Source organism: Morchella importuna (genome assembly GCF_003444635.1).
Source record: "Morchella importuna strain M04M26 chromosome Unknown Morimp01GS020, whole genome shotgun sequence".
NCBI classification, from domain to species: domain Eukaryota; kingdom Fungi; phylum Ascomycota; class Pezizomycetes; order Pezizales; family Morchellaceae; genus Morchella; species Morchella importuna.
In genome coordinates, this window is record NW_025763417.1 from 826,212 (window position 1) to 850,440 (window position 24,229).

The following is a 24,229-nucleotide window of genomic DNA, read 5'->3' on the forward strand; positions in this document are numbered from 1 at the left end:
AGCCGGATCCGACCATGGGAAAACCATCCTACAACTACGAATAGAGAAGCCCCCCCACACCCCCAGGAGACTATGGCACCGAACGAATTGGGGAAAACTGGAAGAGAACATCTCAGGCCTCCAGTTCCCCCCCGAAGCATGGGAATGCCAGAACCACACAAAGCAATCGGTCGACTTCATACTCGAACATATAGATAACCTGATAGATCAGGTGACCCCATGGAGCCAAGGACACATCAAATCTAAGAAATGGTGGACCCCAGAGCTGAAAGAAATCAAATCAACCCTCAACACACTAGAAAGGAAAGCCAGAAACACCCAAAAGGACGAAGATAGGGAATCATTCAGGAAAACCAGTAGAAGATGGACGGCAGCAATCCGAAAAGCCAAAGCGGAACAAAGGGAAAAAGAACTCACAGAGGCCAAGGGAAGTGCCATCTGGAAACTAATCAACACGGGGAAAAAAAGGGACATTACAATCCCAACTATACAAGGTGAAGAAACGTTTGCGGGGAAGTGCCAAGCTCTAAGAGCCCAACTCTTCCCCACAAATTGGACGTCCCCCAACAACCCCCCACTCCAAATCAGACCCCCATCCTTTGACCTTAGTGACGATTTCCAGGAAGTAACAACAGAAGAAATCACGTCCGCAATCAAATCATGCCCAGCACATTCGGCCACTGGCCCTGACAACATACCATATCCTTTCATACAGGCAACAATTAAGTCAAACACCCAACTCTTCCAGGACATGTTCTCAGCCATGCTCCGACATGGAGTCCAACCGGACCGATGGAAAGTGGCAAAATGCATACCAAGCCCGAAACCAGGAAAATCCGACTACTCATCGGCCAAAGCCTACCGACCCATCTCCCTACTACAATGCTTTAGCAAAGTACTGGAAAAGATAGTGGCAACAAGATTATGCACTGCCGGAACCATCCTGGAAACCCTTAGTAAAGACCAATTCGGAGGCAGACCAACTATCTCAGCGATCGATGCCTTACTCCGCACGCTCACGCCCATCCAACAAAACCTCCTGATCAAGCGAACTACAGGAACTACCCCAGACAGACCAGCACTCCTCACAAATGACATACAAGGAGCCTTCAACTGTATCGACCACCTCCTACTCGCCGAGATCATGACCCAACAAAGATTTCCAACATACCTGACGACCTGGTGCAAGGAATTCAACACGAATCGAACACTTCAATTCCAATTTAACCACGAACTGGAACCACCACGACCATATTCCTCAGGACTACCCCAAGAATCCCCCCTATCCCCAGTACTATTTATGATATACGCCGGGGTAATAACAGACCCCACCAACTCTCCCAAAGAAATCAACACCACCTATATCGACGACGACGCACTCATCCAACTCGCGAAGTCCCCTCTCTTCATCACCAAAAGACTCAACGAAAGGATGGAAGAAAGAATCAAGAAAGCAGAACCCCTTAACATCAAATATGAAACCAAAAAATCCGACCTCGTCTTCTTCAAACCCACAACATCAAGCACCCCGGACCCTAAGAACTCGGTAAAAATCGCAAAAGAAGAAATCCACCCCAAAGATAGACTCAAATACGTAGGAGTCTGGCTGGACTCAACGCTCTCCTTCCGACCACACATCGAAGAAACCATCGCCAAAGGCCTCATAGCCCTAGGCAGAATCAGGAACATCGCCTACTTCCCAGGATCAACAACAAAATCCATCCACCACCTCATCGTCCAAGGCTTCCTCCCCACCATCCTATGGGGATCGGAGGCATGGTGGACAGGAGCCGACCACATCCTCCGATCATTATCCCCCCTCTACAACGAAGCCGCCAGGATTATAACAGGCCTACCCCGCTGGACCAAAACCGAAAAACTACTGAAAGAGGCAGCACTTCCCCCACTCGAACACCTCCTCAACCACAAATCGCGGAAGTACGGGACGCGCATCCTCTGCCACCCTGCGGACCACCCACTCAACGAAGGACTCATCCAACTCCTCCCCACCAGAATAAAAAACATTAAAGGCACAGGCCTACATCGGATTGCATCACTCATGCTACCCTTTCAGGAACCAGGTAACCACAGAGAAAGATGGATACAAAACGATACCCTCACCAAACGCATGATAGAAGAATGGAACTCCATCCCACTCATCAACTACCACGAACCAGGAACCCTAAAAATCCCACCAAAGCGAGCAAAACTCCTCCGATCCAAAGCAAAACTCATCCACCGCATACGATGTCAAGTCACTAGGATAGACAGATATGCAGCATTTACGGAACCTGAACCCTGCCAATGCGGCTCGGAACAATCCTCCAAACACACCATGATCGACTGCCCACGATGGACACAACTACGAAGGCCACTTATGGACAAAATCCCGGGGCCGCCCACTTGGGAAAACTGGCTATTCACCAACCTCAACGTAGACCTGATTCTACAGTTTGCAACAAAAACCAACCTACTCGACTGGTACGAAATGGACGAGGAGGACCCGGAGGAATGATGATCGGTTTCTTTGGTTTTTTCTCCTTTCTTTTCTGTACCTTCTCCTAAATTTCTTTCATCGTTTCCTTTGTTTCTCTCTTATGTTTGGCGGAGGGTCCGGCGTGCGATAAGTCCTGTACTTCAAAGCAATATAAAATCCAATCCAATCCTGTATCTACCCCAACGAATACTACTTTTGTTCTACGCCTCGTCATAGGGTTCAACTAGTTGTCATACTAGATAGAGCCACTCCATAGCCCATAGTCCTGAATACCTATTGCCACGTCCTCGCCTCGGTTGTATTCCTTGGCACCATAGTCCCTACGTCCATAGACCACCGTTACAGCTTGTCAAGGACAGGAGGGATGACTCTATATGTGCCTATATATGGTATTTATATATAATTCTCAGGAAGGTGTCATGACCTCAAATTTCGACTCCCGCACAGCATATTTGATGGAATACAGAACGAAAAAACTTTATAAGTCTGCTTTAACCAACGGGTTTGGTAATCTAAATCTTTAGACTTCGTTACAACGGGGGGTAACTGTATGCTATTTTTCGATCCTCAAATATTCCATGACGGGAAAATTGAAGGTTAGGGAAGCTGTATCCCATATAGTTAAATACTAACAGTTGACAACAGGGCGGACTTTGGGCCAATAGAAGCTAGGAGAACTGGAGATCACGCAGCTTGAATGTTGCTTGACTGTTTCTTGCCATAATTGGAACCCCTGTAAATTGTCAAGTGGCAGCATTCGTCAAGAGATGGTGAACGACTAGATATCCCTAACTGTACAGGCGAAAATGCTGACCCCCCAAAAAGGCAAATTCGGTGTGGCTTACTAACAAATCCCGTTATCTCTCTTATTAAATAATAGATCTCTTATACAAGTTTAGTTCCTCTGTTATAGGGGGGTCAGCATCGACAGTTTAAGGGATAGTGCAGTATTAAGAACGAACCAGAAGCATTTATCCTTTCAAGGTGAGCAGCGTTAAGAAATTCAAACACCGCGTGATAAGTACATATACATCATGATGTACCCGGGGGTGCCGGAAAGTGATGCAACGCTTGACCTAGCAACGCCGAAAGGTACTCAGAACTTCAACTTTTAACACAACACAATGCTTGGGCAGGATAGATATTTTAGTCATACCCATGATAAATGAGTCTCTAGAACATAGTCTGCAATTTTTCAGGTCATTCAAGTTGGTTTGGGGTTTTTAGCCTGGGGAAGGACAACTTGTGATAAGAGACAGTAATAAAAGGAGAAGCAACAGTCAACCACATCAACTCTCGCCATAACTATGGTCTCCAGCTTCTAAATTACCAAAGATTTGTTCCACATTCTGTTAGCTAGTTTGGTTGTTGAGAAGTATGGGCTATTTGGCCATTGCATCACTTTCCGGCACCCCTGGGTACATACATGTAACATGTAACCCCGTGACTTAGGACTGCAAGGATCCTGGCGCCAAGTCCAGAGGCATCATGCAGGGAAATCAGCCTCACAACCGACGGATCTATGACGGCATAGGTATTGACATGTGAAGATGACTTTCACATGTCAGAAAATCCCCACACACAACACCTGTCAACAGAGATGTCGGGAAATACATGTCTCCCCGCGTTCTCGGCTCCTGAATGTGATTTTCTCCGCGCCTCCACATGCTGATCGTTCATTGTGTCCCGAGAATGCCTTTTGAACAAGCCCGGGACAACACAGTCCTACAGATATACTTGATAGCCCAGATCAGTGATCCAGGTGCGTCTATGGCGCAGGACTGTTCCGGGGTGATTCTACTAGTACTGTAAGGATTGGTCAGGTGGTCTAGTTAAACCTCCTACCCCCCATTAATAGATTCTGTGCTCTCCTTTATTTCTTCACTCTCACATACACGTATAATTTTTATACCTCTTGTTCCTCTTCGTTTTCATTTCCTTTAGATTACAGCCCTTTCCTGACCTTGTAGGATTTTTGTTTCGGTTCGTGGATTTATGTTGCCTAATCACTCTTAATGATTGGTAAGTTATATATCTTTTAATTGCCCACCATGGCATAGTTTTGTTGTTTGAGGATGTTCTCCTATTCGAGAAAAAAATAGGAGGAGGCTCATAACATGGGGATTAACCAGATCACGTTCTTGGCCGCCCCTCGCGGCGATTTCGCAAAGTTCAAGTGATATCAGTCTTGCTCTTTTGGACTGGATACTTACTGCGTGGAAATTCACACGGGCCACCTATACTTTTCATCCGAAGGATCTCTCGTTACTTCAGCAAACGCCTGACTTCATTCCAGCTTGTGACATTGACACTGCTGTATCTGTATGTCTCTCGAAATTTTGCAAAGCTTCTCAATCTCGAATCCCCAGAGCCACTCGCAAATCTATATACAAGATCATATTTTCGCGCAACATGGGTCATGACTGCACTAGATGCTGGCTTTTGGACCGCCATGAGAATAAAAAGCAAGTGGTTGAGAGACTTGTGTAGTATAATCTTTAGCCTGTATTATCTGGTGGCGGCCGAAAGAGCAGATGAGAAAGTAAATTCTATTTCATTATCCTGTGTTTTTAGTAAAGACAACTAATTGAATCAATTTTCTAGGTTCGTCGAGTACGTGCAACAATTACAGTCGAGCATATGCGTATATCTTGGAACAAATCTACAACTCCATATCTCAAAGCGCTTACGAACTTCCTTCATCCAAGGCCCAATAAGTTTGGACCTCGTCACATCCGCATTTCCCGTCCTAAAGAATCAGTATATCGTACACCTGTCGACGCCTGGATATATTTTGAAGGAACCCGAGAGGAACTCCAAGCATGCAAGAAGATAATTCTTGATTTTCCCGGCGGAGGCTTCGTCTCAATGTCACCTCGACATTATGATGACTCTCTTCTCTATTGGGCTAGAAAATGCCCTGGGATTCCTGTTATTGCCGTGGACTATAAACTCGCTCCAGAATTTCCATATCCATACGCCCTCAACGAGTGCTATGATGTTTATCATAGTATCGTCTACACACGGGGTGCGTGCGTTGGATTATCTGGGGAAGTCCTACCAAGAATAGCGTTAAGTGGGGATTCGGCGGGAGGGAATTATGCGGCTGGGGTTACTCTAATGATCCTCAATTCTACAAGTACTAGCTCTACAGGGCATTTGATGGAAGAGGGTTGGCAAGGCCTCCCGTTACCGGATGGTCTAGTTTTAATTTACCCATCCCTGGATCTTAGCATCAGTTCCTGGATGAGTGATGACCAGATGAAACTAGTTCGTCAAAAGGGTATGAGGAGAACAAACAAGAATGTCGTAAAAAGAAAAAGCGAATATTTTGAGAAGGCCAGCGGCATTGAACCAGAGGTAAAGGGGAGGGACGACGATATCGATGAGGATGAGGAAAGCGATACCGAACCACCCATAGGAAATAAGACTGTGATCCCGAGAGTGGACTTGGATAAAAAGTTCGACGATAATAAAGTTCCCACCACTATTACTAGCAGACCGAAGCCACTTTCAACAAGGCTTGCAATGGCATCCCGGCTCTCATACTTCAATGACCGTATTCTCACTCCGGAGATGATGCGCGCCATGGTAATTCTCTACATTGGCCCTCATAACCGTCCTGACTTCACCACCGACTTTCTTCTCTCTCCAATCGTCGCCCCCGAGAGCTTGTTAGCACGATTTCCTAAGACCTTCTTCCTCACAGGAGAACGAGATCCTTTAGTTGACGACACCGTCATTTTTGCTGGCAGAATCAGACAGGCCAAACAAGACGTCTGGCGTCATCGGCGAGACATGGGGCTGGAGCATCGGTACAGCTTGTCAGATGATGGAGTGGAAGTTAGTTTGATTCCCGGAATCAGTCATGGATTCTTACAGATGGGAGCACTGTATCCCGAGGCAGCCCGGGAGATCAGTAAGTGTGCCGCATGGCTGAGAGAAATATTGGAAGATAAGCCTGAGGACGAAGGTGAAAAGTTGGGAAATGGCACCTGGAGAAATCACGAAAGAAGCTTTACAGGAGGAAGTATGACAAGTGGGGATGAGGACAAGCCTTTAGAAATGGCACTTCTTCCCGGAAGAGGCAGAGCCAAGACCAACGGGGTAAGCAGGGGAAGAGGGTATGGTAGAAAAGGTAGTAATGGTAGCCTGGGGAGTGAGATCGACTTGGTGGGTAGGAGAATGCAAGGTCTAGCAGGCCCATTAACCGCGAGAATCGACGATGATGATGATGAAGGGGACGAACTGATGTATTAGTAATACCTGCGTGTAAGCTGTCCGAAGGAGTTTGAGGAGTACTGCATATTGAGAATAAATATACGATTAAAGTACATGTAGACTTTGAGTTTGCTGCTACCCAAGAAAGAACTATACCGCCCTGAGATTATATGATATTATATGCTACTGTTACATGTGGTTACATGTATGCTTGTATGTCGGCACAGTAACCATGTGTTGCTGTGTTGCTGTAGTTACATGTAGTATATACCGGCAACCAGGATTCCGATCAATGAAACCCTAACCCTCAAATCATCTATACTCATCCGCTAATTCAGTAATCTTCAAAAAAAAAAAAAAAAGATTTCATCCCGCGCTCAGCAAGCTCTCACCGACTTCTTCAGCCCCGATATCATGCCATCTTAGCCCCATATAGATTTATAAATATACCTCCCCAAACCCTAAAATGCTCGGAAAACTCAAACTCGCTTTCGAAGATGGTCTCACAGGCAAGTCCAACTCCAAGGCCCTAGTCAACATATTTTCCGTACCCAAACCGAGCAGTGCTCCCACGGCTGCCCCCGAAACAGGGTCTTGTACATCTACACATGAAACCGACATAAACAGCGCTGGATCAAGAAAGAAGCCTAAGAAATCCAAACGAAACGGAACAATAGTGAAGGAGCCAGCATTGTCGCAACCCTCGCCCTTATCCTCTGCTGTGGAGCACCCCGGAAGGAGCAAACGCCAATTAAAGGAAGAGCAGAAGAAGGAAAAATGGCTTGCCAGATGCCTTGCCCGCGAAGCCGAAGCCCGTGCTATAGCAGAAAAGGAGGGTCGCCTTGCGGAGCATGAGGCAGAGGTGCACAAGAAGGAGGAAGAGAAGGCCCGGCAGATTGCGAAAGTCCGCACTGCTGATACAGCGCCTATCACGAATTCTAAGAAGGATAGGAAGAACATTGATCTACAGCTGGAAAATGTAAAGGCTGAAGCAGAAGACCCGGAAGTCACCTTCCTCCAGAATAAAAAAAAAAGGCAACTTGAACGGGAGGCGGCTGGGAGTGGCCATACTCATGAGGCCAAGAAAAGAAGGCGGCCAAACAGCGATGGTCCAACACCATTCCCACTCCTCAGCGGTGTAGCAGCCACTGCGAGTTCATTCTTGCCGCCTAAATTGTCTTCGCCAGCGCTGGCAAATATACCCCATAAAGGACAACTGAAGGGCCAGGCTGCCAATCTACGGAAACAGCGGGAGAATCTACCAATATGGGAGCACCGGAATGATCTGCGAAGCGCTCTTCGTGAGAAGAATGTACTGGTCATGCTGGGAGAGACTGGTAGCGGTAAGAGTACGCAGATCGGGCAGTTCCTGGTAAATGAACCATGGATGCAGAAGCAAAAGATTCGAGATTCCAAAGGGAGAGAGTTATTGGTTGGTGGTTGTATAGCGATTACTCAACCTCGTCGTGTGGCTGCTATTAATCTTGCACGGCGTGTTGCGCAGGAGATGGGGGTTCATCTGGGAGAGGAAGTCGGATATACGGTCAGGTTCGATAATAAATCGAGTAAAGAGAAGACCAAAATTAAATTCTTGACAGATGGTATGCTGCTACAGGAAATGCTACATGATCCGCTGTTGAAACAATATTCGGCAATCATTGTCGACGAAGCACACGAAAGGACAGTGGGGACCGACTTGGTCATGGGCTTCTTAAGAAGTCTTGTCTATGGTGCGCGGGGAGAGAATTCTGGTGCAAATATGAAACTGGTCATCATGAGTGCCACAATTGAAGTTGGGCGAATGGCATGGTTCTTGGAGAAAGACCGAGGCGCAAATGACATATATGTTAATGGAAACAGCTCTACCAGCCAGAACGACTCCCGGGCTATTACGCGCACAGATATAAGTGACGAGGATGAATTTACTGGTTGCCATATCAGCGATGCAGAAGAGGACAACAGCACTGAGGAAGCCAAGGTTACGGAAATCCCTAGCACAGTTGCAAAATTCCAAGTTCCCGGAAGACAGTTTCCCGTAGAGTTATACCACTCACCCGAGCCAGTGGCAGACTATGTCGATGCAGCTCTCCGGACAATCTTCCAAATCCACTATGGGGAGCCAATGCCAGGTGACATCTTGGTATTCTTGACAGGCCAGGAAGAGATTGAAGCCTTACAAAAGCTCGTTGAGGATTATGCAAAATCCATGGACAAAAACGTTCCCAAAATCCACGTTCTCCCTCTCTACGCCGCCCTCCCTCAACTCCAACAACAGAAGGTCTTTCGACCTGCCCCAGAGCGTAACATGCGAAAAGTAATCCTGGCCACCAATATCGCCGAGACCTCTGTGACCGTCTCAGGTGTCCGGCACGTCATTGACTGCGGTAAGGTTAAAACGAAACAATACCGGCCCCGCATTGGACTAGAGTCACTTCTTGTAACACCCGTCTCAAAATCCTCTGCTATGCAGCGCACAGGTCGAGCCGGCCGTGAAGCACCGGGAAAATGCTTCCGCCTCTTCACCGAGGACCAATTCCTCACGCTTGAGGAAGCCACCGTCCCCGAAATCCTGCGCTGCGATATTGCCACTGCAATCTTGACACTAAAAGCTCGTGGACAGGAGGACATACTAGGGTTCGACTATATCGACCCACCAACGCGCGAGTCCCTTATCAAAGGGCTAGAACAATTATTTTCGCTGGGCGCTCTAGACAATAGTGGGAATATCAACGGCCTAGGACGCAAAATGGCGATGCTGCCGTTGCCACCAGCCCTGGCGAGGGTGCTTATTGCTGCTGCGGAAAAGGAGATGGGGTGCTTGCCGGAGGCGATTGATATCATTGCAGCGCTATCGGTGGAGAATTTGTTTGTGACCCCTCAAAGCGAGGACAAGAGGGAGGAGATGGATGAGGCTAGGAAGGAATTTGAGAGGCGGGAGGGTGATCATTTGATGCTATTGCAGGTGGTGAGAGGATGGGAAGCGCAGGAGTTGCATAAGGAGGCGTGGGCGGAGAAACATTTTGTGTCCCACAGAGCGCTGTTAAATTGGGCTGTAAGACGCCCTATCTCCCATATGTTATAATGCCTACTAAGAATTACAAGAACGTCCGAAAACAGCTACGCCAATATTGTCAACGCATTATGTCGTCTATTCAAGAGACTTCCCCTCTCGAAACACTGATCACCCCTGAGCACGGCACTCGCATCTTGAAATGCTTCCTTAAAGGTTTCTTTCACAACACTGCACGTCTCGTGCCCGATGGCTCTTACCGGACAGTCCTGGGCTCTCAGACTGTCGCAATACACCCTAGTAGTGTGCTCTTTGGGAAGAAAGTGGAGGCCATTATGTATCACGAGTTTGTATATACAACAAGGCCCTTTGCAAGGTCAGTATCGGCTATCCAGATGGATTGGCTTGTAGATGCTTCGCCGAACTATCTTGGTGCGGATGCGGACGTTTAGGCTTGTAGTTGCTACATTTAGTTTTATCCTTTGTCAATAGGTTGGTAATAGGGACTCTTGACGAGACAAGCGGGAAATAATTGTAGCCATTTGTTAGTTATATTGTTGACCTTGATTTTTGAGCAAAGGACCATGGTCGTGCTTGAGTTTACAATATCCTCGAGGGTTTAAAATACCCCTGATGGCAGCGCAGCGTACCTATGAGAAATCAAAGGCCATGCCTAGTGCAAGGTCTAAGTAATTTCTCTCACCAATCCTAAAGCAGAGGGAAAGAAAAGAAAAACGGGGTAGGTGGCAACTTACCAGGCAGGAAAGGGTGGACAAGGACCTCGTGTGGGTATAAACAAATGTCCACGTTATATACAACCTGGATATACTATTCGAGCTTCTCCTGGTCTTCTGATATGAACAGGGAGCCGGGCTCGCACTAGTAGTTATGCACTTCCGACATGAACATGGACTGGTTTTAATTAGCTTGCACCCGCCCCCATTCTAAACCTAAGCGCAACCGTGGAGCGTAGTTTAGTACTTTGCTACCGATTTTATATTATTCCAACGAGTGAGAATCTGTGATACTCATCCACACTTGATTGATTGATTGATTACTTAATTAATTACGCATCCACACTTGAGACGGAGTAAATCCCGGTATTGTGCAATTGGGTATCTAATACTTCTCCGAAATTATCGGAAAATTGTAAAGTCTGTCGGCGTTATAGTTGTAGTTGTTATACTCACAACAGATCTCGTCAAGTATGAATGTGATACGCGTAGTGCTATATCCATAGATCAGTACAGCCTAGATCGAGTGTATAATGAATCTATTTGGGAGATGGTACATCCTTCAAAGAAAAATATCCAATAAACAATACCTATCTATAAGCTATTTGTAACCGCTTGATGAATGCAACAACTTGTCACTTCTCTCTTCGACCTAACTTTATTTATTTATTTATTTATTTATTAGTAAGACAATCGCATGCACCTGATCCGTATATGGCGGCTAACAAGAGCGCAACGAAACCTAAACAGCACAGCCCAAATACAAAAACACGAAACAACAATAAAAACAACCGAATTCCTCCACAGAGCCGCATCCTACAGACCCTCCATCCAAAGGTCATCGTTGGGGGGACCTCTTATTTCCAGACTTCGTATCTCAGCTAAACCTTCACTAAACCTCACCGAATAATTTCCGAAATGTTTCCATATGGAGTACACTTAACGCTATATCCCTATCGATATGTAGAGAATATAATGACATACACCAGCATGGGAGCATCAGCAATAGATGAAGTCTCGTCTTGTGATGCCTGGGTGCCCCAGACGCCCCAGACAACTTGAACACAAAGTTATTTCTTACCAGCATACCGACAGCTGAGTGCCCCGCAATCAGAGCCCTATATCTCTTGGTCAACCGACGATGTCGTGAAGGCTAAACACCAAACCTTCTCCCATCCCTCAAAGACATCGTCCCGATGTCTAAAAACGAGCTCGTCTTCTGGACATCCGAGGTAGCTCCTTGTAACGGGGGTGCTAGGATGGGCACGACCGTGACTTCGATCAAATTAGAAATGGTAAACGGGGAACGATGGATTATCATTGGGCTCGTTCGATCCAAAGATGGAGTTTATTTGTTTGATCGTATTTGTAGTCTAAAAACTTAATAACTTTAAGGAGTCTCCTCGCTAGTAAAGATTCCATGACTCCCCGAGTTCAAACTGGGGGCAACCGAGTACTTTTTATCGAAGTTCCGCCCCTTTTTTTCCCCTTTTTCTCTCTAGGCCGTCCCTCCCTCCCTAGCCCGGGGACACCGCGACCTTTTTCTATGAGGGGCGAGAGGAGTTGCTGCCCCACCTCGGACGAACTTCCGCCCGAGTCAAATCACGCAATCTCTGCCAAGAGCTGGTCGGGATACTAAGAACTAGCGGAAACAACCGACCAGATAGCAATTGCTTATTCAATTTGTTTTAGAACAGATTTGGTGTTTTGTAAAGCGAGGTTTGCTTTTAGTAGCTTGGGTCGTACTCCTACTCCCCCTCAAAGGTGCACCGGGCTGAAACAGGAGGGTTCCGGCGGTTCGACACTCCGGGGGTTATTTTTGGGGGTCTAAAACGTGTTTATTTTGCAGTGTTTCCTCAACTCCGCAATGCGTTCATTCAACCACCCCAAATGGACCTGAGCATCGTCAGGATCCTTTCTGACATGGTAAAGCATATTTTCCGAGCATCGGTTGCTAAGTTATTGCGCCTCAAAGGTTGACTTCCAAGGTAGGCTGTAACAGAGCCACAGTAGGGCTGTTACAAAAGTACATGTTCTACCAGTCTGTAACGGCAATATTATATTTCGGCTAAGGTGATAGTTTGGGTTATGAAGAGAAGGAATAGCGCAGTTGAACTATGATTTGTAATAGGTTTTCCGTTATGTTCTTTTGGTTTCCGTTACGTGAGGTATGAGTCATCGACGGACTAGAGGCTGGGTATATAAGGGGGTGTTGTCTCGTGCCTTCTCATGTTTTCCTTCCTTTCCTTTTCTCTTCACGGAACTTCTTGTATCTACTCCACGAATACTACTCTTGTCCCACGCCTCGTCATAGGGTTCCCCCGGTTGGTCATACCAGGTAGAGCCGTCCCGAAGTCCATAGTCCTGAATACCTATTGCTACGTCCTTGCCTCGGTTGTATTCCTTGGCACCATAGTCCTCACCCCCATATACCCCCGTTACACCAAGTTCCGTCCTCTATTGCCAACCAATACAACACCATAGTCTACCATGGCGACACATCTTCCTATTGATTACCAACAGCTAAGCGATGCCCTTTAGATTTTTTTTCAAGAACACCCAGAGGTGGATGGCAATGTTGGAATAGAAGCCTATGCACTTCTTCAACGGGCACAACATGGCCTTACTCAGTATGCAACGGACTTACAGGAGGTGGAGAGGGAGGCTGGAAATGCGAGGGAAATGTTTGAACGAGATCTAGCCGCTGCCAGAGGCCATCGAGTTGCTGTTGAAGTGGTTGCCCCTGATGAAGAACCAATTGGAGAAGATAATGCCCCACCGGTACCTCCAGTCCCACCTGTCCCAGTGGTTACCCAACGGTCGGAAAAACTCCCAGACCCTGAAGTTGTAACAGGGCCACAGGAGGGCTGTTACAAAAATACCTGTTCTACCAGTCAAGCCATACGGCCCTAGGTTAACCGCAGCTGGTTCTTCATCGATGGGTGAAGAGAAGGGCAGATGCGCCCCTACCTCTATTGGTATAGAGGGTAGAGATCCTGGCGAGCAAGAAGTCTTACAAGTCAAGCTAGACGACTGGACCAAAACTAGAGCAGCAGGACGAGCAGACCAAATAAGGAAGGGTAATCCCAAACATAAGTTACCCTACCTTGGCATTCAACCTTTGAGGCGCAATTACTTTGCAGCCGATGCCCGGAAAATATGCTTTACCACGTCAGAAAGGATCCTGGCGATGCTCCGGTCCATTTGGGGTGGTTGAATGAACGCATTGCGGAGTTGAGGAAACACTGCAAAATAAACACGTTTTAGACCCCCAAAAATAACCCCCGGAGCGTCGAACCGCCGGAACCCTCCTGTTTCAGCCCGGTGCATCTTTGGGGGGAGTAAGAGTGCGACCCAAACTACCAAAGCAAACCTTTGCTTTAAAAACACCCAAATCTATTCTAAATACTCTGAATAAGCAATTGCTGTCTGGTCGGCTGTTTCCTCTAGTTCCTAGGATCCCGACCCTTTCTTGGCAAGGATTGCGAGATTTGACTCGGACGAAAATTCGTCCGCGGTGTGGTAGCAACTCTTCTCCTCCCCCCTGATAGAAAATAGGTGGTGCCCCCAGATTATTTGAAAGGCGGACGGCCAGTGAAAAAAGGAAAGAGGTAATGAAGGAAGGGGCGCCGAACTTCCATAAAGGAACTCGGTTGCCCCAGCTTGGTTTCGGGGGGATCAGCGAGTCTTTACCAGCGAGGAGCCCCCTTAAAGTTATTAAGTTTCTAGACTACAAATAACGATCAAACAAATGAAACTCTATCTTTCCATCGAACGAGCCGAAAGGATAGCTTGTCGAATTCCTTTCTGCCTATCTACCTGATCGAAGTCACGGTCGCGCCCTTTCAAGGCACCCCCGTTACAGTATAACTTTAAGCTCCTCGCTTAAAGAACCCCACGAGAAAGAAAAAAACCTACCTGAACACCTAGGACCACTTTCAAGGCTGAAATAACCGAGCAGTTAGCTTTTTTTTTTTCAGCTCAGGCTGGCATGGGAGAGGCTAACACTTTACTATGGTCTCCACTGTATCCGTCAGAGGGTTATAGCGCCCACATTCGCTCAAAGGGTTATAGCGCCCACATTCGCTCAAAGGGTTATAGCGCCCAGCTTCGCTCGGAAAGGAGACCACATTCAGGATCGCTCCTAGAAAATCCTGATAGTCCCATTGACCAACGGCCCCCATTCCCCATCTGGGCCCCAGTCCCAACCAAAGTCAACGTTACTTCGTCCACGATGACGGCAGGAAGAGTCCGGAAGAGGGGGATAACTGGCTTTCTTCTGGCGCCACCATGCCTCGTAATATGCTTGGAGAGCCAGTCTTTGTCTCTCCCTTGCCTCTTCTTGGACCACTCGCTGCCGCATCCACTCAGCTCCCCTTCCATCTCGCGCAATCTCATCCCGCATCCACCGCACCTGTTCCCGTTTCTCCATCAGTGCCGCACGGACACGAGCCTGACCAACACTTCTGTCCCCTGGTTGGGAGAAGGGATAAGGACGACGGTAATCCTCCCGAGTCAGAAATGGGACCTGGTTGAAATGGCCATCGAAGGTCGAGGTCTCCAAACTCCGAGGAACAGCATGCCTGTGGAAGCATTAGCGGTAGTAAGAAGAGGTTACACAACTCGCTGGATCATGCCTACCTCATAGCACTCCGTGATCGGACGGCTTTACGAGCAACTCTCCGAGCGTGGATGGTGTTACCACCATCCAGCTCCAGGAGATCAGTAACAACCGCACCAGTTGAGGATCTAAGCCTTGTCCCCCGCCGAGATCGACTAGCGTTAGATAAAAACGCTTGTACAATAGACGAATTGATCGCAATGAACAAAGAGAGGAATAGAATAAAGAAAAACATTATTGCTGAAAGGAGGTGATAAATTTGGTGTTGGGTGTGGAAAGATCGAACTCCCTGGAGTGTAGAATGAATAGAAGGAAAAGAATTCTTACCCTCCTTAGTTCGACGGATACCCCGCTTTTATAAGCGAACTCCTATTCCAGTTCCGAGAATCAGCGTGGTTAGCCGAAGCAGGAGTTCGGTCCGGCTTTAACCGAACCCGGCACTAACCGTGGAAGGAGACAAGGACACCGAGTTTACCTGGTCTGAGGGATAGGAGCATGCGTTCGAAGTCCTGAAAGAGGCCTTCCATCCGCCCCCGTACTAGCCCACTTTGATGCCGAGCTAGCTACCAAGATTGAGACCGATGCCTCCAACTTCGCTAAATCTAGCATACCGTCCCAATTCCACCGAGATGACAACAAGTGGTATCCAGGAGTCTTTTACTCCAAAATGATGTCACAAGCCGAACGGAATTATGACGTTCACGACAAGGAGTTAGGTGCCATTGTGTCATGCTTCAACGAGCGAAGTCTCCCAGGAGAAACCTCCAGCCGGAGGGAAGCCTCCAGCCGGAGGGAAACCCCCGGTGGAGAAAAAACCAGAACCCAGAACCAGCGGGTAATGGTGGACAAAATGGAATAGTCCCCCCGGTTGGTGGCGATCCCAACCCGGGAGGGGACTCAGATAGTTCAGATTCGGAGCCTGAGTATGGAGATAGGAGAGGATGGCGGAGATACCTCAGGAAGATGCTGGAGAAGCAGCAGACAGAGCTCCTGGCCTCCATGACACAGTTCATGAGACCTCCGGCCCCCTCACACCCCTCCGCTGCCTCCAGGGCCCGAGAACCAAAGGCACACCCTCAGGCCAAGTTCAATGGCAAAGCAAACAATGTGGAGACCTTCATCAGGCAATGTGAGAATGTCTTCTCCATTGAAAGCCAGTTCTTTACCTACGAAGAGGTTAGGATCCGATATGCTGGTAACCTGATGGAAGGAGAAGCCCCAGCCAACTGGTATGAGGCTTACCACAGCTCCATTGACCAAGCTTCTGCCAACCGGATAGCTGGGATGTCTGTGGTGTTAGATGAGAAATGGAAGTGCTGGGATTCCTTTGTGGATGCTCTCAGAGCAGCCTTTGGCGAAGCTATCTCTAGGGATGATGCGGCAGCCCAATGGAAGGCCCTTACCCTCACAGCCAAGGGTCAGTTAGTGGATGATAAGATCCTCAGTTCCCATATTTCCGAACCTAGGCATGAGTTGGGCTCGCTTTACCTCCGTTACACCTCTGGGTTTCCTCCAGCCTGGGTTCGCCAAGGGGTTGTCCCCGGAATCCCATAGAGGTACACCACCCCCGGAGTCACCTTCTGCGTTCCTACAAAGATACGGTCACGGTCGTCACCAACCAGTAAAAAAAAAAAAAAAAGGGGGGGGCGCTGAAACCGAGATAAGCTCGATGGGCGGCCAACCTCGCGGAGTTTGACTTCAAAGTTGTATACCGCCCTGGAAAACTAAAAACGCCAAACCAGACATCTTGTCGCGGCGTTGGGACCACGCCCTTAAAGAGGGGGGTAAGGCTCATCAAGACCCTGAAATTCTTGTTTAAGCCAGGACAACTTATAATGGGTTCTGTCCAACACCCGATCGTTATGATCAACTCAGCATGTGCAAGATCAGCCCAAATCTGCAAACTCACACCGGTGCTCCTGGATGAAATCTGGGCTCAAGCAGCCTTAGATCCAGAGTACCTTACTTTGAAAAAAGCCATTGAGAACACCTCTGGGAATCTGGTGAACCGATACCTGACTTTAAAGGACGGACAGGTCTTCTATAAGGAAAGGTGGTACATTCCAAATCATCGGGAACTGAAGCTCAAGATCCTGAGCGCCCTACATGATTCGAAGACTGCTGGTCACTTTGGACAATTCAAAACGGCAGAACGCCTTCGGGCACTGTCCTTTGCCAAAAGATGGACAACGATGTGGAAGAATACGTTCAGAGTTGCGATACATGTCAACGCGCTAAAGCCTCAAACACACAAGAAGAAAGGGATGTTGCAACCTTTAGAGGTCCTCTCTATTCCTTGGAGTTCCATTTCAATGGACTTTATCACCAAAGCAACCATCGAAGAACTTGCTCAAATCTTCCTCCGGGAGATATGGCGACTGCATGGACTTCCTGAGGAGATTATCTCCGATCAGGACTCTAGATTCGAAACATATCGTCCTCAAACTGACGGGCAAACTGAGAGAGTCAACCAAACGCTAGAACAGTATCTCAAAAAACTATTGCTTCTGTCAGCGGGACGATTGGGCAGAGTTACTCCCGCTTGCCAAGTACGCCTACAACACGGCCACCCAAGAGTCAACCAAAGCATCGCCATTCTACGCGAACTATAGGTTTCAACCAGATTCCACTTGGCCCTCACTTAAACGGAAACTAGACAACTTCGACGCGTCCAGCGCGGCACAAGCACAGCAGAAAAAATGGTATGATCAGAAACAGATGAGTGCTCCAGAACTGAAGGTTAGGGACGAGGTGATGCTGGACCGATGCAACATCTTAACCAAGTGACCCTCAAATAAGCTAGACCACCAAAAAAAAAAATGGGTCCCTTTGAGGTTGTCGGGAAACTTGGAGTCGCGTCCTACAGGCTGAATCTACCCACTCAGTGGAACATTCATGATATCTTCCATATATCTCTGCTGGACCCTCAACGAGCTATACTGCTTCCACCTCCGGATGAGGTTCAAGGGGAAGGCAGTTACGTTCTCAAGAAAATAGCCGATAGCCAATGACAGCAGGCTGGTCGTGGGAAGAAGTTCGTGCAATATCGGATTACCTGGGAGGGTTATCTCTCAGAAGACTCTTGGGAACCGTACAAATTGTTGTAAGGAATGGCAGACGAGCCACTCCGAGAGTTCCATGCGAAGTATCCCCGAAAATCATGGGACGCATGGTAATACAGGAAAGTGCGGGAAACCGAGACGACGGAGTGTTCTGGGATAAGCGTGGAGAAAACGAGTCTCCCCTTGTTAGGTCACACGTTTCACTTGAGGTTTCCTTTGTCAATAGAAATGGATGCAAAAAATAGAGTGTAACGGAGCCATTTCAACTGTCTGGTGTATGAGTACACACAGGGCCCGGTTACATGCTGAGAGTTATTGATAGAAGCCAGTTGCACAGTGACATGCAAGTACCGGCAGTGTGGTTAGCTACCAGCTGTCAGAGTAACTACATTCTGAGCGCTAGGAAGAGGATCTATTCATGGGAGCAATGATTGACGAGTCTATGCCTCGCCAATGATTAGAAGGCCAGCCAGAGTGAAGCTCTGAGTGCTCGGCGATCCTCTACATCCTCTGAGCATGATAAGTCCGCCGGTAGTGGCAGGGACTATGCCTGGGAAAGTCTACAATAAGTGAAGAGCTCTACAGCAATGATTAAGCTTACGCCTGAGCGGTAGCTCATTCATGCAGGTCCCGGTTGTGCGACAATCAAGACTGCAGGTGTTACAAAGGCTTTGACTAAGGGTGGTTGCCTTCGGAACCGGAAGCACCCGCTAACGCTTAGAGAGAAGCGGGGTAGCGGTGGTATTGCTTCCCTTCCGCTAGAAGGGATCACCAGAACTTAGTAAGGGAGTAGGAGCAGGGAATGGAATCCTTTGGAGTATAAGTACTCAGGATCCTTCCCGCCCAACTATCCGATTTCCTGATTTCTATCTTGCACGGCCAAATCCTTTCTCTCGGATTCTAGCGATACGAGGAAAGGCTGTCCCCGTTACATTGAGTTTGTATGGAATGATTATTAGAGCTACATTTTCTTGTATGCTCATAACGTACCATACCAAAAACCCTAGGTTAGACTCGGGACGAGTCTACCGGAGGGAGGAGTAGTGTAACAGGGCCACAGTAGGGCTGTTACAAAAATACCTGTTCTACCAGTCAAGCCATACGGCCCTAGGTTAACCGCAGCTGGTTCTTCATCGATGGGTGAAGAGAAGGGCAGATGCGCCCCTACCTCTATTGGTATAGAGGGTAGAGATCCTGGCGAGCAAGAAGTCTTACAAGTCAAGCTAGACGACTGGACCAAAACTAGAGCAGCAGGACGAGCAGACCAAATAAGGAAGGGTAACCCCAAACATAAGTTACCCTACCTTGGCATTCAACCTTTGAGGCGCAATAACTTTGCAGCCGATGCCCGGAAAATATGCTTTACCACGTCAGAAAGGATCCTGGCGATGCTCCGGTCCATTTGGGGTGGTTGAATGAACGCATTGCGGAGTTGAGGAAACACTGCAAAATAAACACGTTTTAGACCCCCAAAAATAACCCCCGGAGCGTCGAACCGCCGGAACCCTCCTGTTTCAGCCCGGTGCATCTTTGGGGGGAGTAAGAGTGCGACCCAAACTACCAAAGCAAACCTTTGCTTTAAAAACACCCAAATCTATTCTAAATACTCTGAATAAGCAATTGCTGTCTGGTCGGCTGTTTCCTCTAGTTCCTAGGATCCCGACCCTTTCTTGGCAAGGATTGCGAGATTTGACTCGGACGAAAATTCGTCCGCGGTGTGGTAGCAACTCTTCTCCTCCCCCCTGATAGAAAATAGGTGGTGCCCCCAGATTATTTGAAAGGCGGACGGCCAGTGAAAAAAGGAAAGAGGTAATGAAGGAAGGGGCGCCGAACTTCCATAAAGGAACTCGGTTGCCCCAGCTTGGTTTCGGGGGGATCAGCGAGTCTTTACCAGCGAGGAGCCCCCTTAAAGTTATTAAGTTTCTAGACTACAAATAACGATCAAACAAATGAAACTCTATCTTTCCATCGAACGAGCCGAAAGGATAGCTTGTCGAATTCCTTTCTGCCTATCTACCTGATCGAAGTCACGGTCGCGCCCTTTCAAGGCACCCCCGTTACAGAAGTATTTAGGGGAGATCGCGATCGAGAAAGACTACACCTATTCAAGCAACAGATGAGGATCAAGCTATTGGGAAATGCCGACCGCTTTCCCACACTACAGTCTAAGTTATCCTATGCATTCAGCCGATTGGAGGGTGTTGCCGCCAATCAGTTCTTACAATATGTCGGAGAAGAAGGTATCGCTTTGCCTTCCATGTTACGGTTTTATGAAATCTTGGATACTGCTTTCGGGGATCCTGATCGAATGCGTACGGCTAGGAGGAATCTTAGGAACATCCGTCAACGAAACCGAACCTTTGCCGATTACTTCGCCGAATTTCAACGGTATGCTGCCGAGTCAGGGATGGATGAAGTCTCTAGGATTGAGGCTTTGATGGAAGGCATTAATGCGGAACTCGATGAATCAATGATACACCATGAAACTCCTACGACGGTAGATGCATGTGCGTGTAACGGAGCCATTCCAACTGTCTGGTGTATGAGTACACACAGGGCCCGGTTACATGCTGAGAGTTATTGTTAGAAGCCAGTTGCACAGTGACATGCAAGTACCGGCAGTGTGGTTAGCTACCAACTGTCAGAGTAACTACATTCTGAGCGCTAGGAAGAGGATCTACTCATGGGAGCAATGACTGACGAGTCTGTGCCTCGCCAATGATTAGAAGGCTAGCCAGAGTGAAGCTCTGAGTGCTCAGCGATCCTCCACATCCTCTGAGCATTGGAAGTCCGCCAGCAGTGGAAGAGACTATGCCTGGGAAGTCTACAATAAGCGGAAGCTCTACTGCAATGATTAAGCTTACACCTGAGCGGCAGCTCATTCATGCAGGCCCCTAGTTGTGTGGCAACAAAGGCTGCAGGTGTTACAAAGGCTTTGACTAAGGGTGGTTGCCTTCGGAATCAGAAGCACTCGCTGACGCTTAGAGAGAAGCGGGGTAGCGATGGTATTGCTTCCCTTCCACTAGGAGGCAGCACCGGAACTTAGTAAGGAAGTAGGAGCAGAGAATAGAATCCTTTGGAGTATAAGTACTCAGGATCATTCCCGCCCAACTGACCTGATCCTCATCTTCGAGTAGACCATTATCGGTAGCAGAGCCCTTAAAGATTATTGAGTTCTAGCGATAGTATCTTTGAATAAATCTGCACCTGATTTCTATCTTGCACGGCCGCATCTATTCTATTGGATTCTAGCGATACATAGATAGGCTGCCCCCGTTACAAGCAGAGCCCTTAAAGATTATTGAGTTCTAAGCGATAGTATCTTTGAATAAATCTGCACCTGATTTCTATCTTGCACGGCCGCATCTATTCTATTGGATTCTAGCGATACATAGATAGTCCGCCCCCGTTACAGTGCGACACTCTTGCAACGGTTGGATAATCGACGACGAGCGGCAGAAGCTAAGCGAGGAAATAAAAAGCCTTGGAATGCTACTGCTGCTCCGATCTCTCGCCCCCCACCGGGGAATCGTGCCCCCATTCCTCGTGCTGCCGCCCCAGCTGTCAACGCACCTGCCCCTGAGAACCATCCCTCGTTCCGCCCGGGAGGTGATGTACCGATGGATCTGTCTGGGGGACGTCGTCGCCCCAACCCTACCGAAAGAAATGCCCGCTTAGCTGAGGGCCGATGTTTCTATTGCGGAGGGGTCGGCCACATGGTTAGAGACTGCCCCCAAGCAAGGGCAACTGGAAATCAACCAAGGAGACCGGTGATGAGGGGAGCGGCGTTGAGAGTAGAGGAAAATGATGGAAGCGATAACGAGTCGGCAAAAGATTTGTCCCTGCACTAAGTGGCTTAGCCCAGGGACCATTTGAGGATTTTTCTGAAATGCATATTTCTGGTTTTTCGGTATCAGAGGAGGAAATGGATGGGAACCAATTTGTAGTAACTTGTTCAATCTCACAGAATAAAAATACTTTCGTACCCACCTACGCCCTTATTGATACCGGAGCATCAGGATATGCTTTCATCGATGAATCTTTTGCACGCCACAACAATCTCACCATGACTCCCCTCAAAATACCGCGCCACGTAGACGTTATAGACGGCAGACCGATCAAGTCAGGAAAGATTACCCATATTATCGATGTCTCGCTAGACATTCATGGCCATCGAGAGACTGCATCATGTTTTGTGACAAAGTTGGGACACTATCCGATTGTGATGGGGATACCTTGGATGCGACGTCATGACGTTACCATTCGGCCAAAGGAAAATTTACTTATCTTCGACTCTCAAAACTGCTGTCAAAATTGCTCGCTTAGTGGAACCACAGTTACGGTTCATGGCATATCAATTCCTCTACCGGAAACCCATACCGTTACCGTTTCGGCGACCGGGGAACCTACCATCGATATCAACCAACTAATACCAAAGGAGTTCCATCACTATATACATATGTTTGAAGAATATGATGCTTCTGCACTTCCGCCACATCGACCGTTCCATGATATGAAAATAGTATTAGAGGAAGGCAAGCAACCGCCATGGGGACCAATATATGCCCTATCTCAAGTTGAATTGAAGGCACTCTGGGAGTACCTTCAAGAGAACCTACCTAAGGGAATCATCCAACATAGTGAATCGCCAGCAGGAGCACCTATATTATTCGTCAAGAAAGCCGATGGAACTCTTCGTTTATGTGTCGACTATCGAGGTCTTAATGCAATTACGATTAAGAATCGTTATCCATTGCCATTATTGAAGGAAACCTTAGCCAAATTGTCAAGAGCGAAATATTACACTAAATTGGATTTACGTTGGGGTTACAACCAGATCAGGATAGCGGAAGGAGATGAGTGGAAAACGGCGTTCCAGACTCGATATGGACATTTTGAATACACGGTAATGCCTTTTGGATTAGCGAATGCTCCCGCTACATTTCAACACTGGATCAATGATATCCTGCGCCCCTACCTCGATCAATTTGTAACGGCCTATCTAGATGATATTCTCATCTACTCCGAATCCCTTGCAGAGCACAAAGACCATATTCAAAAGGTTTTAAAGGTACTTGATGAGAATCATGTTCATCTCAAACCCGAAAAATGCGAATTTATGGTTCAAGAAACGAAATACCTCGGCCTAATCCTCACCCCAAATGGTAACAGAATGGATCCCAAGAAAGTTATTGATGTTCTAGAATGGTCTATACCGACGAATCTTCATGATGTTCAAGTATTTTTGGGGTTTGCGAATTTTTATCGACGGTTTATTTTAGGATATTCAAAGATTGTCGCCCCACTTACAGCTCTAACGAAGAAAAACGTTAAATTCGAATGGACGGATGAAAGGGAGAAAGCATTTCAAACCTTGAAAAAGATGTTTACAATGGCACCTATACTAGTTCATTTTGATCCAGAACGAAAGATAGTAGTGGAAACCGATGCATCCGATTATGTTTCAGCAGGAATTCTCTCACAACGCGATGATGAAGGAATTCTACATCCAGTCGCTTTCTTTTCTAAGAAACATTCCCCTGCGGAATGTAACTATGAAATCTATGATAAGGAACTCCTAGCAATCGTACGATGTTTCGAAGAATGGCGGCATCATCTGGAAGGAGCACAATTCCCTATTGAAGTTCTTAGCGATCACCGGAATCTAGAATATTTTATGACAACAAAATTGCTAAACCGTCGACAAGCTCGTTGGTCTGAATTCCTTTCACGTTTTGATTTTGTTATACAATTCCGACCAGGAAAACAAGGAGCGAAACCGGATGCATTAACTAGAAGGTCAGGTGACCTACCTAAAGAGGGGGATGAACGGTTGACACATCAGAGCCAAGTGGTTCTGAAACGAAAGAATTTGGATACAAAGCTAAGTTTGTTCGCGGGTTCTTTATCAAATGAATCCGCTGAAGGAATGTCTACTGTGGAGGAGTTGTTTTCAAAAGCTTACCTAGTCGATAGTTTCCAAAACGAAATCCTTGCTATGCTTCGGAATGACATTCGCCATTCGAATAAAATTTCACTTGCCGAATGTATGGAGGATAACAATGGTCGGCTACTTTATCGAGG

The 24,229-nt window shown here is 47.5% G+C and overlaps 4 protein-coding genes across 4 annotated transcripts; all 4 read left to right on the plus strand.

Annotated features, from left to right (window-relative positions):
- Window positions 1-4,189: 4,189 nt before the first annotated feature.
- Window positions 4,190-6,757, plus strand: LAJ45_06859 (uncharacterized protein; the record flags this gene model as incomplete). The annotated part of the gene is made up of 4 exons (XM_046116420.1): window positions 4,190-4,305; window positions 4,468-4,480; window positions 4,794-5,039; window positions 5,102-6,757. The coding sequence occupies 4 exons, from the start codon at window positions 4,190-4,192 to the stop codon at window positions 6,755-6,757; spliced, it is 2,031 nt and encodes a 676-aa protein (XP_045970623.1).
- A 427-nt stretch (window positions 6,758-7,184) lies between these two features.
- Window positions 7,185-10,180, plus strand: LAJ45_06860 (uncharacterized protein; the record flags this gene model as incomplete). Its single annotated transcript, XM_046116421.1, has 2 exons — window positions 7,185-9,770; window positions 9,821-10,180. The coding sequence occupies 2 exons, from the start codon at window positions 7,185-7,187 to the stop codon at window positions 10,178-10,180; spliced, it is 2,946 nt and encodes a 981-aa protein (XP_045970624.1).
- Window positions 10,181-16,945: 6,765 nt separating this feature from the next.
- Window positions 16,946-17,870, plus strand: LAJ45_06861 (uncharacterized protein; the record flags this gene model as incomplete). The annotated part of the gene is made up of 2 exons (XM_046116422.1): window positions 16,946-17,548; window positions 17,598-17,870. 2 exons carry the CDS (start codon window positions 16,946-16,948, stop codon window positions 17,868-17,870), a joined length of 876 nt encoding a protein of 291 aa, XP_045970625.1.
- A 2,391-nt stretch (window positions 17,871-20,261) lies between these two features.
- LAJ45_06862 (uncharacterized protein) lies at window positions 20,262-21,003 on the plus strand (the record flags this gene model as incomplete). Its single annotated transcript, XM_046116423.1, has 2 exons — window positions 20,262-20,642; window positions 20,872-21,003. The coding sequence occupies 2 exons, from the start codon at window positions 20,262-20,264 to the stop codon at window positions 21,001-21,003; spliced, it is 513 nt and encodes a 170-aa protein (XP_045970626.1).
- Between the last annotated feature and the right edge of the window lie 3,226 nt (window positions 21,004-24,229).